Raw genomic sequence first — 17,504 nt, 5'->3', positions numbered from 1 at the left:
TTTTTGAAATGCCAAAACAAGGCTGTAACTGGAAAGCTTTCAATTAAGTCTTCAATCAGCACTTATCGATATCGAAGCATGAGCAGGGGCAACAGCAATTGGTAGGTGAATGAATGTAAACAAGTTTAGATTTGAAAATGAACCTGCGATCAGCTTTGCAGTGTATCTTATCTTGGGATCAATCTGAGGAAAGACAGATAAGATTTTTAAAGTTTCTAAAGAAGCTAAGAATCTGCAGTCAAGCATTTGACGTGTCCTTTTTGATATTCACCGTGATAACAATTACAAAAGATCTCTCAACCGTTTTGAAAGCAACAACTATTTGGCACTAAATATTCCTAAGTAGGTTTTTAAATGTTTTGTATTACTCTAAACAAAAAGTGAATCGGCTTTTAACAATGAAGATATGCTTAGTCACAACACTAAGGCACATCTAGCAAACTATTCTGGCTAGGCATGATGAAAGTATTTCAAGAGAGCATGCTGCTCTTTGGTCTGTGTTGCATCAAATCAAGAGAACCCACTTGAGAGTGAGCAGCAGAGAAATACCGATGAGGCACCTCTAAGTTCTTCCTACTAGCATTTACTGGCCTGACCAGGGAAACATCTCCAGACAGCTGCGGTTACCGGAATTGTAATACGCCATAAAAGCTAGTAGATTTGGCTATCCAAATATTCGCTGCCAAATTCATCAATAAAAACCCTGGACTGATTTTGCGGCAAGAGTGAAATTAGAGCAAAGTTGGACTGCTTAACTACTCACAGTTGCTAAAATTTCACTGTTATTCGTAAGATATGTGAGACGAGGAGAATGCAAAATTAAAAACCTGCAGATATTTTTAGAATATTTTACAATGATAAAAACTTTGCTACTCCGACGAGAAAACGACATCCAACTTGCCAAAATGAAGATTTTTCAGTTGAACAATATTATCTGCACTTCGTCAGGTAATTTCGCTGGTGTCAGTGCTAATTAACGCACCAACTGATGCAACAGAGTTTCATTTGAGTTATTAACTAACTCGGCAATTAGGCTCCATGGTCAACACGATTAGCTGAATTTGACGCTGAATTTGACGAGAAGGAGTCATTAATGTTGACGGGAAGAATTTTTGGAAAATTTAAGAATCACTGATTGACACACGCAATTAATTGAAAAGAGGAAAAAACCAAATAACTAGACTTGAACAAGACAGGTCAATACGTCGATAATGAAATATAGGCCAGCATACTAAAATGACATAACGTCACATGTTTGTAATAAAACTGCGAGGGTGAAATATGCAATTAGCTGATGGGTAGAAAGAGACACTTGTGACAGCGGAAACTGACGCTAGCCAATACCTTTTGTGTTTTGGGTGCCGCATGTCCGTCAGCGGATGTAAGCAGCACTTCCATTCCTCCACAGTTCGCTAAGCAACGTACTTTACCGGATAGGACCGCTTTGAATAGAGAAAACTTGACAGCTTCTCCGATGAGAGGCTTATCAGTGACTTGCACTTTTATGGAAGCAGGAGTCAAGGTCAGCGCGGGAGAGAGAGTATCAACCATTGGCTAAAAGTAAACGCAGCAATGGACTTCTGGTAGATCACAAGGAATCTTAGCTGAAAGCCTAATTAATCATGGTGGATTTTGGAGTTGTTTGGGAAGATCAGTAATGAAGACAGAATTATGCTGCATCTACTGAAACTGCAGAGACAGGAGCAACATGTCGTACACATGAGATAGCGTGATTATGATCTGTAGAAGGTCTAGAATATCAGGCACAGGAGTACTTAATACCTAATCATATGTAGATGCTGAGTAAGATGAACACTATATTATCAGGTAAATAAACTCCATAACTCTTACATCTATCCGGTTCAAAGAACTACTTATACAGCCCACTGTACTGTTTCACACAAACTATGGAAGTGGGTGGGCACCGGGATAGTTACATGAAAATATAGTAGATGCCCCTACAATGTAAATAACTTATTTCAAGAACAATTACATTATAGGGATTTTATGTTATATGAACCATAAAACAAATGAAAATTGCCCAATCTGTTCTGAGATCGTCCCAAAACTCACCATTTTTGTACTTCAAATAGGAACAAACTAAACTTAACATTTTAATTTAATGACTGTACAGTAACTGTGATATTATTGGTTTGGATTGACAACTTTTCTCTTGTTTTCTCATCACTTTCACTTGGTTTAGAGTCCATTATTATGGTAATTTTGCATTAAGTTAAAGGGAGAGCCCACCTTCAATATCAACTTGAATAAATGTTTTTTCACTTTTTTTAGACAACACGGTCTATGCTGCAAAAAAATATATATTGCTCAAGTCTATAATACAGTAAAACAGAAATATATATTTATTGTCTGTTGTCTATAGTGTCTGTTTGTCCATCTGTTTTTTGAAGCCAGAGTTGGAGGCTAGGATAAGTGAATAATTTTAACGAGACTTCAATTCATGACAATTCAGATTGGTAGACCGACTCTCGAACACCTGCACTAATCGACTACCTTTGGGTATTTCTGAATATATGTGCAGCTACACATTCTCTTTGCTGTGAATGTGACATCTGACGATCTCTTACAGCACACTAGACCGTCGGCGTACTAGGATATATAATAGAGATACTCCTATAAATATATAATAAAGATACTCCTATAAATATATAATAGAGACATCCCTATAGATATATAATAGAGATACCCCTATAGATATATAATAGAGACATCCCTATAGATATATAATAGAGATACCTCTATAGATATATAATAGAGATAACCCTATAAATATATAATAGAGATACCCCTATAAATATATAATAGAGATACCCCTATAGATATATAATAGAGATACCTCTATAGATACATAATAGAGATAACCCTATAAATATATAATAGAGATACCCCTATAGATATATAATAGATATACCTCTATAGATATATGATAGAGACATCCCTATAGATATATAATAGAGATACCTCTATAGATATATAATAGAGATAACCCTATAAATATATAATAGAGATACCCCTATAGATATATAATAGAGACACCCCTATAGATATATAATAGATATACCTCTATAGATATATAATAGAGATAACCCTATAAATATATAATAGAGATACCCCTATAGATATATAATAGAGACACCCCTATAGATATATAATAGATATACCTCTATAGATATATAATAGAGACATCCCTATAGATATATAATAGAGATACCTCTATAGATATATAATAGAGATAACCCTATAAATATATAATAGAGATACCCCCATACATTTATAATAGAGACACCCCTATAGATATATAATAGATATACCTCTATAGATATATAATAGAGATAACCCTATAAATATATAATAGAGATACCCCTACAAATATATAATAGAGATACCCCTATAGATATATAATAGAGATACCCCTATAGATATATAATAGAGATACCTCTATAAATATATAATAGAGATACCTTTATAGACCGTTGTCTTTCCAAGTGTGGCAATAGAGAGAATAATATTTTTGTAAGTCTTTTGAACTCTCATTATTCAAATCAAATTTGAGAACTTGCACCAACTTGGCGCTTTACATTATATGGAATTTCTTACGGATTACGAAGCAAAAACTTTATGTAAACTTTTTACGTTACATAAAGTTTTACATAAAAGCAGGTTACGTAAAAAGAGGTTACGTTATAAGAGGGACCACTGTCATATAGTGACGCCAGGACTAATCATTTTATTGTTTATCGTAAATGTCCAGTAGGATTCCATGAGGTACACTATTCAGGAGTGGCATTTATGGAAGACATACTTTGATGATGTATGATGCAGGTCTGACTGGCAGACAGAAAACTCCCTCGCTGTCTACAGAGACCATCTCGGACTGTTCCTGTCTTTTTACATTGGCAACAGATACTGACATTTCAGATACCTTCTGGCTTTCAACCAAAATCTTGCCACATAAGTCGAACCTGATGAGAGGAGATACACTACACAGATACTACACAAATAAAACCTAATGAAAGGAAATTACCCTTCAAAATGCCACACAAGTCGAACCTGATGAGAGGAGATACACTACACAAATATCACACAAATAAAACCTAAAAAAAAGAAATATACCCTATAGACTGCTACACAAGTCTAACCTGATGAGAGGAGATATAGACGAGTCATACATGACAGAGAAATACCATGAAAACTATTGTAAGATAATAATAGTTGATTTGATACAACAATGAACTAAATATATGGACGTAAACAAACAATTATGAGGTAAATGCCTATTAGCAAATAGAAGGTAAGATGCATGGATGACTAGACACATTAATCTACATATATTTTCAGGTCTAGATCAAATATATTACCTACGCTCTAATTAAACTAACCTAGATGCGATAATTTTTGGTAGAAGCGGGTCACTGGGAAGAACTTTGACCTGGATATCATCAAAGTACAGGTGCGGAGCTTGAACACTGATGGTATATGTTCCAGCCCTCATCCCATCTACTGCATAAAGACCTTGAGAATCTGTTGTAGCGACTCGCTTGCCATCAAAACTCACTATAGCATCAGATACTCCTCTGCCTTCACCGCTATACCTTACCTGTCCGCTGACACCAAAACCTGATATCGTGAATTCAGGCTAAAAAAACAATTCCAGTCCAGAGTTACATCTTTATACTGGTTCAGTATTGACATGGCTGACCGTAGGCCTTATATTAACGGACAATAAAATATATAAATATATACTAACATATACTAATAGACACTAGCAAACATTTATAGATACTAGCATACATTAGCAGATACTGATATATAATAATTAATAAATTAACAGACAATAACATATATCAATATATACAAACATATATTGCTAGGTATTAACAAATGTTAATAAACATGAACATACAATATAATAATAGATACTGAAATATAATAATAGATACTGAAATATAATAATAGATACTGAAATATAATAATAGATACTGACATATAATAAATACTGACATATAATAATAGATACTGACATGTGATACGAGATACTGACGTATAACTTGAGATATTGACATATAATATGGGATAATAACATATAATATGAGATACTAACATATAGTAACAGGTGCAGGTAAGCATAAAATAAAGGTATTAGTTTAAATTTCTTTCAAGTCAACCAACTCACATAGTAACATAATAATTTTGATTACAAAGAAGCATAAATGACCTCTTATACGTGTCTAAACAATAAACCCTTTCCATACCTGAACGTTTTCACCCTGACTGCTATCTAATGCAAGCATTCACTTTCAAGTAGAAATAATGCAAAAAATTTGCTAAAGAAATCAGAGTCTACATTTCCCTCCATATATGAACGGAATGAAAGCTCTGAGATGTAATCATTCTTGATTATAAATGAACAAAAATATCTAGCAAACGTTGAATTAATTTAGTTGAACAGAATAAATGCTGTATGATGGGTACAACTCAGCTGGCCACGGCTCACCTCAACAGCGACCTCGGAGTCAGAGACACTGAAAGAATACTGCTTTGGCATGACATCGAATACTGTTCGTTCACCTTTGTGGAATGGCACCTGATACAAGAAGAAATCATTTGAAGATATAAAAATACTTACATATCAGCAGAATATATGCAGGTCAATTACGCATGTATTGGAAGCATACGTCTTTAGCACAGGCAAATAAAAATGTTTTTAAATAAATTTGCACACTGTTGCTATGTTACAAGAAACGGCTCAAAAATAATAACAATATGCAAAAGTTAGTTGGAATGCATATGACCTCATACAACACAGAGTTAATAGCCCAGGCACTGTACAACAATATTTCATCATAGCTGCCCTAGCGCTTGACAGCCTCGCCCGGTTGCTAGATAAAAGCTTTTCATGTAGAAAACAAGATGGAGATCTTTACAAGTTGAAACTACTAATGAGAATAACCTGATGTGTATATGTGTACAATATGTGTACAATATGTGTACAATATGTGTACAATATGTGTACAATATGTGTACAATAAAATGGTACCATAACAATAAGCAACTCAGTATACATGTACTACTGAGAATAACCTGATGTGCATATGTGTACAATATGTGTACAATATGTGTACAATAAAATGGTACCATAACAATAAGCAATTCAGTACACATGTACTACTGAGAATAACCTGATGTGCATATGTGTACAATAAAATGGTACCATAACAATAAGCAATTCAGTATACATGTACTTGACTTACAATTGTGTATTTTCCAACTGGGACGGAGCTAAAGACAAATTTGCCAGCTTCATCAGAAAGTACAAAACATAGGACTGATTGTTGAGTGAAGTTAGGTGGACTTCCACTAGTGCAGCCCTTCACATCAACTTTCTGTAAAACAATTTATGCATATTCAGCTTCTCCATAGTGTTTCGCAAAAAAAAAGCCAGCGGGCCACAAAGGGCCTGTTGTATATACATGTAATACCAAAGTTAGGAAAGTGTAGAAAATATAAAAAAACATTGAAGTGAGAAAAATCGTCAAACCAGTAACAAGTCAAAAGAGCCAAAACCAATGCCAGAATCAAGCCTAGAATCATTGTCAATAATATAATTATAATACCAAATACTAGTCTTATTTTGTCAAGCTAGGAGTTGTCGACTGATTGTTTTTGAGAAGATAACTCTCAGGCATAGTATAGACAACTCTCAATTCTGATATATTTAGGTAGATGCAGGAATTTAGACCATCACTTATCCCTGAACTTATATGACATCATGCAGAGAGGAAAGCAGAACTTCTACTATAACATAGTAAATCTGCATAGGTTGAATGGTTTAGGGACTCAGCAACTAAAAGTGACAGTGAGTCACTTTTAGCTGCTAAGTCAATGACATGATTAACTCGAACTAGTAAGTAGCAGTAAAATAATGCATTCAATTACTTTAGGCCAGCGAAAGAGATCGTGAATATTTCTAATGAAAAAGAAGCACTAAATAAAGACAATGAGACAGTCATGAGACAGACATGAGACAGTCATGAGACAGTCATAGGCGCCGGAGCTGTTCACTGTATGTGTGATGCTAGCTGTCTCATAAGCCAAGTCTTAGGTTCAACGTAATCATAACAGAAAACGTGTGTGTATATTACGATACAAGATAAAGTGATATTGTATTCTGTGAACACATCTGCATTGTAAATATGGTCTGTAGTTCATGCAAATGCTTTGCAACAAAAGAAGCTTTCAGTTCCAATCACAAGGTAATGTGTGTCATGGAAGACCTGTGAGGTCATCATATGAACAGACAATGCCAGCTGTCACTCACCTCACCATGAACCGACAATGTCAGCTGTCAGTCTGTCACTCACCTCAACATGAACAGACGATGTCAGCTGTCACTCACCTCAACATGAACAGACAATGCCAGCTGTCACTCACCTCACCATGAACAGACAATGTCAGCTGTCAGTCTGTCACTCACCTCACCATGAACAGACAATGTCAGCTGTCACTCACCTCACCATGAACAGACAATGTCAGCTGTCACTCACCTCAACATGAACAGACAATGCCAGCTGTCACTCACCTCACCATGAACAGACAATGTCAGCTGTCAGTCTGTCACTCACCTCAACATGAACAGAAAATGCCAGCTGTCACTCACCTCACCAGAATCACTTTTAAGAACGAAAGAAACTCCTTTAACAGGCTGGCCTTCATTTGAGATTCTGCCAGACACCGAGTAGCCGTGGATGGTCAATGGCTGATCAATCGTGACAGCCGTTTCATGAACAGTAACACTTGTTTCCGCCTTTCCACAAAAATGGTGACAATTGTAAATACAACATCGATAAGAATATTGTTGAGTTACACCTATCGGTAATCGATGCATTGGCAATACCTTCTTAGTGAGCAAGCCACGAACAACATAAAACTTATAGAGATAGGCAAACTATGCAATCCATATTCATGCTTTTATGGGTTAATGCAATGACAGAAAAATGGCAATTTATATATATATACAGTGAAACTCGGATAAATCGCCCTAGGATATATCGAACACATGGTTAACTCGAATGGATTTGCTTGGTCCGTTCCCACGCAATGATAAATGGCTTTAGATAACTCGACCGAAACTCCGTTAACTCGAACAGTTTTTTTCGAAACGGCTACCAAGACGGTTGTTACGATCGCTTTAGAATATCACTTTATTCCAAGCCATAGAGATAAACATCGACTTTTAGTAGTTCTTAGGCCTCGTTATTACCAACATCGGCAAATATTTTCATTAACGACTTTTCTAAAGGTTTGCAAAAATCAAATTTTACCAAACATCCGCTTAGCGATAAGCCTCTCCGAAAGCAAGAAAAGCGAGGTAAAATTTGGATAACTTTAAAGTAATATCGGCAAATTGATAATGGGTTTTTAATAGTAAAGCAGTTTTGTAATAACTGACTTACTGCAAAATTGATCTTGGTTAAAACGCTCAGTAGAAAAATATGTATGTATTTTTTCTGAGCGTTTTAACCGCGATCAGGTTTTGCCAATTTTAATCTGAGAACGTCCTGGCAGTCACATCACCTAAAGCAACAAACAAATCTCAAGTGATAGAAAAATACCTATACTTTCTGATTAAAAATATTTAAAACTTCACACAAGAGACCCTTTAACTCGCAACAAGCAATCTATGCTTTTGATTGATATATAGTTTGTATATGTAGATGTATCTACTGATAAATACGTGCACTTATGACTGTCCTGATAACTTGAACGCTCTAATAACTCGAACACTTTTGCTCGGTCCCTTGAAGTTTGAGTTATCCGTGTTTCACTGTATATATATATATATATATATATATATAGTACTAATATATCTAGTGGAAATCTTCTGACTAAAAAGTGCTCAATGCCATAAAGGCAGTGCATATAGAATAATTATTATTATTATATTATATATATAGTATATATATATATAGTATATATATATACAAAGGGAATAAAAGGGATATTTGTACACTCTTAATCAAATAAAACTAACCTTAGAAAATAGGAGGCTATCATGGCTGACTCTCACCACATAATCACCAGGAAGAACACTGGTGAATGTATACCTAAAAGTTGAACCATCATGAATTAAGAAATATAAAACATACACTAGTGATTTACACTGAAAGAATATTAGATCAAAATCTTTACGGAGATGTACAAACCCAAGTACGGCATACTTAATATTTTGTTAAACGGCACAAGTTTCCAACTAACCTAGCAACTATTCTCACGTTTTCTACTCAAATCACCTAGTGCTACTAGTTAGATTGTACTTAAAAGACTGCCACAGTCTGTAATATTAAAATAGATAACTTTTATAAGCACAGTATAAAGGTTGGTGCTTGAGGTAAGACAACTCCGGCAAAGCATGACTGAGCAACTAAATGGAATTAGCAGCAGCGATAACAGCTACAAATAGAGCTGTATTCAAAGAATTGTCAGAAAAATCCATTGAAGGTCTTCCACAAGCATTCCAATTGAAGTAGAAAAGACTTGGTCGCAGTATCTCCAGAGCCAAAAAAGATATTTTGCCTATCAGACTTAACAGATGCCAATAAGCAGAGCTTGTCTGCACTTCTTGTCAAGTTATGAACCCTATCAACTGCTTTGCTCAGTAGATGATTAATGAATAGATATGTATTATTCAAACTTCACACCTCAAGCTTGTTTTTAACAGGGTAGTGGATATGGGTGTCAACGCTTTTAACAGCAACTATACATTTCTGTAGGTTCAGTGCCTTGACTAGCTGCAGTGCTACTGCGCATGTGGGCCTCATACCTTAATATGTAGGAATTAGGCATTCATTTATTTTTTTCATCAAATCAATAGTGCGACTATATTTATTTATTCATAAGAAAAAAGCTGAAATAATAGCACACACTGTATGTGAGAAGAGGTGAAACACATCAATAAGATCCTTCATACAGACGTCTTCAATTGCTTTATGTAGCTTCTAAGAATGACAGCATACTCAGGAGAACTACCACTTGAAAACTAAGAGTACCAAGAGGATACTACAGATTGATGTACAAATTCTTTTACAATTTCCTAATCTATGGATAACAAAAAGAGGAAAATTGACAGTAACAATGGAATCAAACAAACGGAAACCTAAGTTTAAATCATGCCGCAGTGAAATGTCTAGTATGTTCAGTTTAATACAACCAGTGCATATTTTGCAGAGATTGAAAACATCTTATGTTTGTATGTGAACTAATTGGGAACCAAGACCTAGTTAACAAGTAGCAAACAGCCATTTAAAGCAAACAAATTATAACTCGGGTCCAAGTACTAACCAAGTAGTACAACTCGGGTGCTACCTACTTACTGCTTCAAAAATATTGCCTAATAAAATTGCTACTCTTTGCCAACTGTTTCAAGAGAATGTTATGTAAAGGCATCAGTTGAAAATACCCACAAACTTACACCTGCCCGTAGGTGAGTCACAACATGAATTAAGCTTTCTTAGACACCGAAGAATATTACTTGGTTTTTCACAAGAACAGCTAGTAGCTGTCCTGCTTGAGGTGAATTTTAATCCTCCCACTCCAAATGCAACAAAAGGAGCTTGCTCACAAAGCAAGTAACACAATACCAGTAGACTGGTGGATCATGTGAATCCTATGAGGGATGGAAATGGCTACTAAACCGCATCCATAGAGGAAGGCAGAGATGAGAGGAATAATCAAGATACTTAGCTGTGTTAAATCTTATAGCAGTCGGCTAGCAGAAAATGTAGCTTGTTGAAAGCCTTCCGATAAAGTTGAATTTGTGATGACCGCAAGTAGCTCAACCAATACATAATAATAAACCAGCATCTTGTGAAAGCTGTTGTAAGATAACAAATCTGTAAACTTCCACTAGAGTTAAGGTCCGGCCACACGTAACGAATTATTCGTTCAATCTGACCGAATCCACGAATTTCACAGAATTCACAGATTTATTCTGCCGAATATCATAGATTCGTCTGAGCTGTGCATGCACACCGAATTCGTTAACGAAACGCTTTTAATTGGCTAACCAATTTTTTTTAGCGAGCACGGTTCTAGTAGCTTTGACAAGTGGTATAGTCCAAGACACGTACGACGACCCACAATAAAAGTATGACCGCGATATGACTTGATACATACGATGCAACGGCCTATATGCGCTATTGTTGGTTCTCTCCCGTTGGTTCACCATGACAGGAACTTCTCATCGTGTATCCAAAATTTTCTTTTATATGTTTTAGAAGCTATGAATTATTTCTTTTTCAATAATAATAATTTCTTTTTATGCAGCAAAAGCTCCGTCGCAAAAACAGTCGCTATCTCTAGCGCATATAGGCAGTTGCATCGTATGTATCAAGTCATATCGCGGTCATACTTTTATTGCGTGTCGTCGTACATGTCTTTGACTATACCACTTGTCAAAGCTACTAGAATCGTGCTCGCTAAAAAAATTGGTTAGCCAATTAAACGCGTTTCGTTAACGAATTCGGTGTGCATGCACAGCTCAGACGAATCTATGATATTCGGCAGAATAAATCTGTGAATTCTGTGAAATTCGTGGATTCGGTCAGATTGAACGAATAATTCGTTACGTGTGGCCCGGACCTTTAGGCAAGAACACAAAACCACCAGGCATTAACTCACAAAAAAACTTTACGGTTCTTTTTGAAACACCGAGTTCTGAAAGCTTTAGGCAAAGTACTTATTCAAGAGTTGAGTAGCACATCAGGCCCACACCATGTGCTGACTACCACAACAGCACTTCAAGGTCTCCAGCACTTCATGGTCTCCAGCAACTGTCGGTCAATATACAGACAAATAAATGATGCCATCAGAGCTAACAATCTGGTATACAAACTGCGACATTCTGTACATATTACCGGAGCCACCAATCTGGTATACAAACTTCTCCGATATTCTGTAGATATTATCAGAGCTACTAATCTGGTATACAAATCGTGGCATTCGGTAAACATTAGCAGAACTATTACTCTGGTATACAAACTCTGGTATTTTGTAGATATTTCCGCTGAGTGCTGAAGTTTAACAACAGAACCAAAAGACAATGAGACCTCTCACCATCAATATGAGATAGCAGATCCTATATAAATTTAAAAGTTATTGCTGTAGAATTCTAAACACCAGTGTCCAAATGAACGCAACAAGATTTGGTCACAGAAAAAACCAACCTTGGACATCGGCAAAAGTTATTGACATTTTGGAGTTACACACTGCTTTTTGACAACAACATCTTGCTGCAATGGGAAGACATAAATATTTGAGTAGTAATTCCCAAAGGCTTACAGCATAGCATCCTCCTAAGGCTGCATTCACTACACTGCTGCATCTGATCTCAAATTATCCCCGGATAGAGAAAATGTTTGCGGTGAAACCTGTCAACTAGCTACAAGAGTGCAACATGACAGATAGAACACGAATTGACAATATTTATGTTTGCCCAGCTGCAAATACACAACTAGACACAAGCCGACGTTCGTTAGATATCAAATAGACCTGTCCAGCGGAGTGAGAGGTATTCCAACCTTAACATCAATCAATTAACATTTAGCAGTTCGATGCCTTGCTTAGACATTTTGAAATCCTGGCATTGTTCGTCTCTTCTCTGTTGTGATGTAAAAATCAATAATGTCATGATCTACATGTAAAACACCCCTGATGTGAAATGCATTGCTGGTCTTTTAGCGAACAGTAGCTGCCTGAAAGTGCCATACACTATGAAACGTAGATGATATTACCTGCCATCTATGGTTTTTACACTTCTCAGCTCTTTACTATTCCGTATAAGAGTGACTGTGATATCTGAAGGTCCATAGCTCGCACCAGCATTTAACACCTAAAACCAACATAAAATATATGCCCAACCAATCAGTGCTATTTCAGCATCTGAACTAGCAACATGTTAAACAACAAGAATAGTGAACTTAATTAAAATTGAATATGATGTTTCTAAAAAAGACATTATATTGGCAACTGGCACCAGTTTGTATTAACTAAATTGGCTAAAGAATCATAAACCATTATTTTAATATTGAATCTCTGAAGGTTGACTTGCAACAAAATTCACAATACAGTTATTTGGTATCAAAAGATTCACCATGTCTTACTCTGCTTTGTCGTAGGTGCAAAATATGTGGAAATGTGATTACAAGCTCTTAAAAGCTCAAAAACGAACAGTTAATCGCAGCCATCACGAAAACGCCGTAGACTGGAATCCCTTTATTTCGATGACGTACTCAACTCGACGGGGTTATTGTTTTGAACCTGATGTTATCATCTGAATTGAAAGGCTAATAAAAGGCTCAATATAAAACTTCTCGTAGCACTAGTTTATGACAAACACTTCGGGTTCTACCGGAAAGCCTTTATCAAATATATACATGCTCACTACTTTAGTTTCGTTTCAGCTTGGTCTAATCATCTGGTCGTAATCTGATCATGTGATCCATACTTCCTGCCAAACGACGCGAACCATTTCTTCAGCATTTTTCGACTATCACATTTAACCAACAGGCTCTTCATGTTTATCAGAAAATGATATGCACTCTTTCGAGCTAAGGTTAAACAATTAAACTAATTTTTAGGCTAGGTTTTGAGATATCAGTGCTCAAAGTGATAGCATCACAATAATGATGAAATGGATGCGTAAGGACAATAGAGATGGTTTTATTGAATGCGTGAGGTATATTTGTGAAAATATTTCGACGAATAAGGTTGCATGAAAGTGTAAACAGAAGCACGTCGTGTTCAACTATGTCCCATTTGAGCCGTTTTGGAGAGGGGATTCCAACATACGGCGTTTTTGTGATGGCTGCGATTCACTGATCGTTTTTTAGCTTTTAAGAGCTTGTAATCACATTTCCACATATTTTGCACCTACAACACAGCAAAGTAAAACATGGTAAACCTTTTGATACCAAATAACTGTATTGTGAATTTAGTTGCAAGTCAACCTTCAACAAAACTTTGAATTTGAGCAAAATTTATTACTTCCGACTTTGCCAATTTATCAAAGCGGTCTGTCGTAAACATCTTACTAATAATTTTTCAAAAAATCGTACATACTTTGTACCTGTCACGCATATATTTAAACCAAAGACACATAAGAATTCCTCAGCAACCCAAATTCATATTCTGCAGTGTGAACACAATTTTAGGAAATTTGAGCATTCATCAATGTTAACCGTTGTGTAGGCTTCTGTGAATCAGTAGGTCTAACTAAATAAAATATAAAATATAGGACTAGTATACAAATATTGAAAAGTATGTATTAAAGCTTTTTAAACTTTCTAATAAGAACCCTCTACATTGTCATCTAAACATTAGCCGCTTCAATACCTGTCCATAAAGCTCAAATCCGGAAAAAATAAAGTTTACGTCTTCATTCCTTTCACAAGCCAAAAGGTCCAAGTTCACTGGTTCACTAGGTTCTAAAACCAGAATTGCAAATTTATGCAATTTAGCAGCATAATAACAAAGCATGCTTATCTAAAAATAGCACTTTCATTCCCATTTGTGAGTTTCTCATCAACTGTCTTCACCGATTGTGATGTTTAGAGAGATACTAGATGAATACCCGGCGTTGCATAGGAAATAAAAAAAACAGTTGATAAACAGTGGCAGATAATGTAGTTGCCATTGGTTATGTTGACTAATTAGCTGATGGCAGAATTAGCAAATTGGCTAAATTGAGTAACTTAAGCTAGTAACTAAAGCTTGTCGAATTCTTTGCTATAACAAAAGCCCTGAAGCTAGCTTGCAACTGTTGCGCTACGCGTCATGATCTTTCAAGCAATCATGATCTTCAGGCGTGCTAGTAGTAACCAATAGTATTTTTTCAAGCGAATTTCAACTGGTGTAATGAGTATGTGCACAATTATATTCATTAGCACGACACTTGCAGGCCTAGTCTAATGAGCCAGTCTTCAAAACTGAAGGTTCCGAGATCAACTCCAGTGCCAGGTGGATTTACAGTTCCTAAAACCTTTTCGCTATAACTGGCCACACAAAGAACAGACTGACAATTGCTGAGATTTATAGATGTAAGATGTATTAGCTGTTGAGGACTAACACAGTAATTTAATAAAATAGAGCAAATGCTTAAAATATTCGTCAAAATCGTAGCCCAAAGAAAACACAATTTACCAAAGTTCCAGCCGGATTGTGGTTGTATCTGCACTTCGTAATCTCCTTGCTCATATACTGGTAGCATGTAGTAGCCATTGGGTGCTGGCTCAGTGGCATACTTGACCAAACCATCTCTAGTCAGAAGCTTTACCTTATTACAAAAAAGAATCAATCTATGAACTGTAGCTTGACTATTCAATTACAAAGTTAACAAGCAGATTAATACTTTCATCAAACAGTCAGATTATAGATCACAACTGTTTATGCTAAAAATGATAAAGTATAGAAAACTAAAGCGATTTACAAACAGTTGAACTTAATTTGACCGTTTTTGAGAATCGCTCGGCTACATAATTAGATAATTGTGTGTACATAGTCCAACTGCTTACGTTTTTTTGTCTTATTATGATCTTAAGAAATGAAATATTGGCTTTCGTTATATGTAATTTAATGCTTCTGTTCTTTTCACCTATTGCGTGTCCAATTAAACTGCAAAAAAACTACAAATAGACCCTTTAACAGTCCACGAATTTGATAACGGTTGCGAACCTGAATTTGGGTCAGATCCAGCTTGGGTGCGCTTTCACTGTCAACTTTTACAAAGCCTCCACAACTAATTATATCTTGTGCTGTTGCATAATGTATTAAACCTAATAAAAAGCTAGTTGCGAAAGGCGCAATCATCACGCCTGTAAAATTAAAATCTACGTAAAAAGCTATCGGTGCTTCTAGAAAAAAAAGAGAAAAGACGGCGTTGAAAGTTTCTTGACCTAGCAGAGTTTTTGTGTTTTAACGATCAGAGGGGTTTAAAATTAGCTCGCAAACATTTACAATAGAATTTAGGTTACTTTTAAAAAACATAAAAGTGGAAGCGTGTTAATATTCTTGGTTAAAAGCGGGATAGTATATATAATACATGTACACCTATTATATGCATGTACATTTATGGCCATTTATATGTATATGGTTAACAAGAAATATTATGAACAATCACAAAGTATTCGAAATTATTTTAAACACGTTCAACGCAATGGTTACTCTTAACTTCTTTCGTCTTTTAGCAAAGATTAAAGCCTTGTTTTCACCCAAACCACTCTGAGAGGACAACTCTTTAAAACGTAGTGCGTTTGTAAGAGACCTGTGATCGGAGCTTGAGATGACGGTTACAATAAGCCTAAAACTGGGGCCAAAAGTATAGAGCGAGTTACATTGGTACTGACTGCATCAGGGATAATATTTCAGCTGTACTTGAGATTGTATAAAGTGTAAGGATATGAATGAAAAAATTCTTTTAAAAGTTCTAACATACTGAGATTGCAAACATTTAGCCATTCATGATTTGGAGTTGCTATATTAGCATGCTTCTTATCAGCTGCTCCTACTAATGTCATTTTGTAAAAAGTCTTATGAAACTACTTCGTAATGAGTGATTATAATATAACGCTTAACCTGAATGCCTAATATGCCTCAAGGGTGCCAGAACTCTGTTCCCAAAGCACTTACTCTGGATAGCTGAAGCAACAACGACAATATCACAGCTGTGCCTTGTTCTCAGCTCCTCAAAATCTTTTTTCTTTGGCTAGTTAGTAGCACTACTTTAGTGTAAACTTAGCAAGTTCATAGTACTTTAATATATATCCAGACAGAAAAAAAATTGTTTCCTCACCTCTGTTAACCCAAGTGGGTAATAATGTTGACTCAAACTCGGGTCTTCTACCAGATATCTGAGAGTTTGAGCGCCTGTTTTAAGATCTCAATCACTCCCAACGCGCATGCTTTTTTGCAACTGAATTGTGTTGATTGTTGTCGGTATTTGGTGCACACCACATTTGATGCGCAGGTGTTATTGTATCTATTGCTCGAATGTCTACCAGAATTACAGCTGTTCCTATGTGCCAGCACTTTTCAATCTCCTTTAGATGGGATACTTCTTTATCTTTTACTTTTTTTCTGCTGGCTTTGTTGTAGTCATCAGATACTGCTAGATCTGTTATAGTAGCCCTCTTGCTCTTCTTGTCCATCACCACGACATCTGGCTGGTTTGCTAAAATGCGCTTGTCGGACTGATTATAGAAGTCCCAGATGAGCTTAGCACGGTCCTTCTCATTGACCTTATTTTGTCTGATCTTATGTTGGAGCTGCTCACCAGTGTTGCAGTTTATTAAGGCCATCCTCTCCGCATAGGCTTCTGTACACTACACCTGTGATATGCCTATTGCGCTCAGTGTATGGTTTGCATGCTAGCAGCTTGGATCTAATCATGATGCCCTAGATGGTCTCTGGTGCATCCTTGCACAGTGTGCACA

The 17,504-nt window shown here is 36.1% G+C and overlaps 1 protein-coding gene across 2 annotated transcripts in view; it reads right to left on the bottom strand.

The window, feature by feature from the left end:
• LOC137398102 (BOS complex subunit NOMO3-like) overlaps nt 1–15,914 on the bottom strand; it is a 102,876-nt gene extending 86,962 nt beyond the window's left edge. For both annotated transcript variants that reach the window (XM_068084213.1, XM_068084218.1), the window contains exons 1-11: nt 15,748–15,914; nt 15,217–15,349; nt 14,410–14,501; nt 12,810–12,907; nt 9,053–9,125; nt 7,679–7,825; nt 6,273–6,404; nt 5,516–5,605; nt 4,401–4,657; nt 3,824–3,983; nt 1,345–1,554 (exon numbers count right to left, since the gene is read on the bottom strand). In XM_068084213.1, the coding sequence (XP_067940314.1) occupies nt 1,345–1,554; nt 3,824–3,983; nt 4,401–4,657; nt 5,516–5,605; nt 6,273–6,404; nt 7,679–7,825; nt 9,053–9,125; nt 12,810–12,907; nt 14,410–14,501; nt 15,217–15,349; nt 15,748–15,882 (1,527 nt within the window). In that variant the 5' untranslated portion in view covers nt 15,883–15,914. The remainder of the gene's footprint in view (nt 1–1,344; nt 1,555–3,823; nt 3,984–4,400; nt 4,658–5,515; nt 5,606–6,272; nt 6,405–7,678; nt 7,826–9,052; nt 9,126–12,809; nt 12,908–14,409; nt 14,502–15,216; nt 15,350–15,747) is intronic.
• Nucleotides 15,915–17,504: the final 1,590 nt, after the last annotated feature.

The sequence above is a fragment of the Watersipora subatra genome, chromosome 1, assembly GCF_963576615.1.
Source record: "Watersipora subatra chromosome 1, tzWatSuba1.1, whole genome shotgun sequence".
Lineage (NCBI taxonomy): Eukaryota > Metazoa > Bryozoa > Gymnolaemata > Cheilostomatida > Watersiporidae > Watersipora > Watersipora subatra.
Note: the sequence above shows the minus strand (reverse complement) of the source record. Positions and strands in the feature narration are given on the sequence as shown.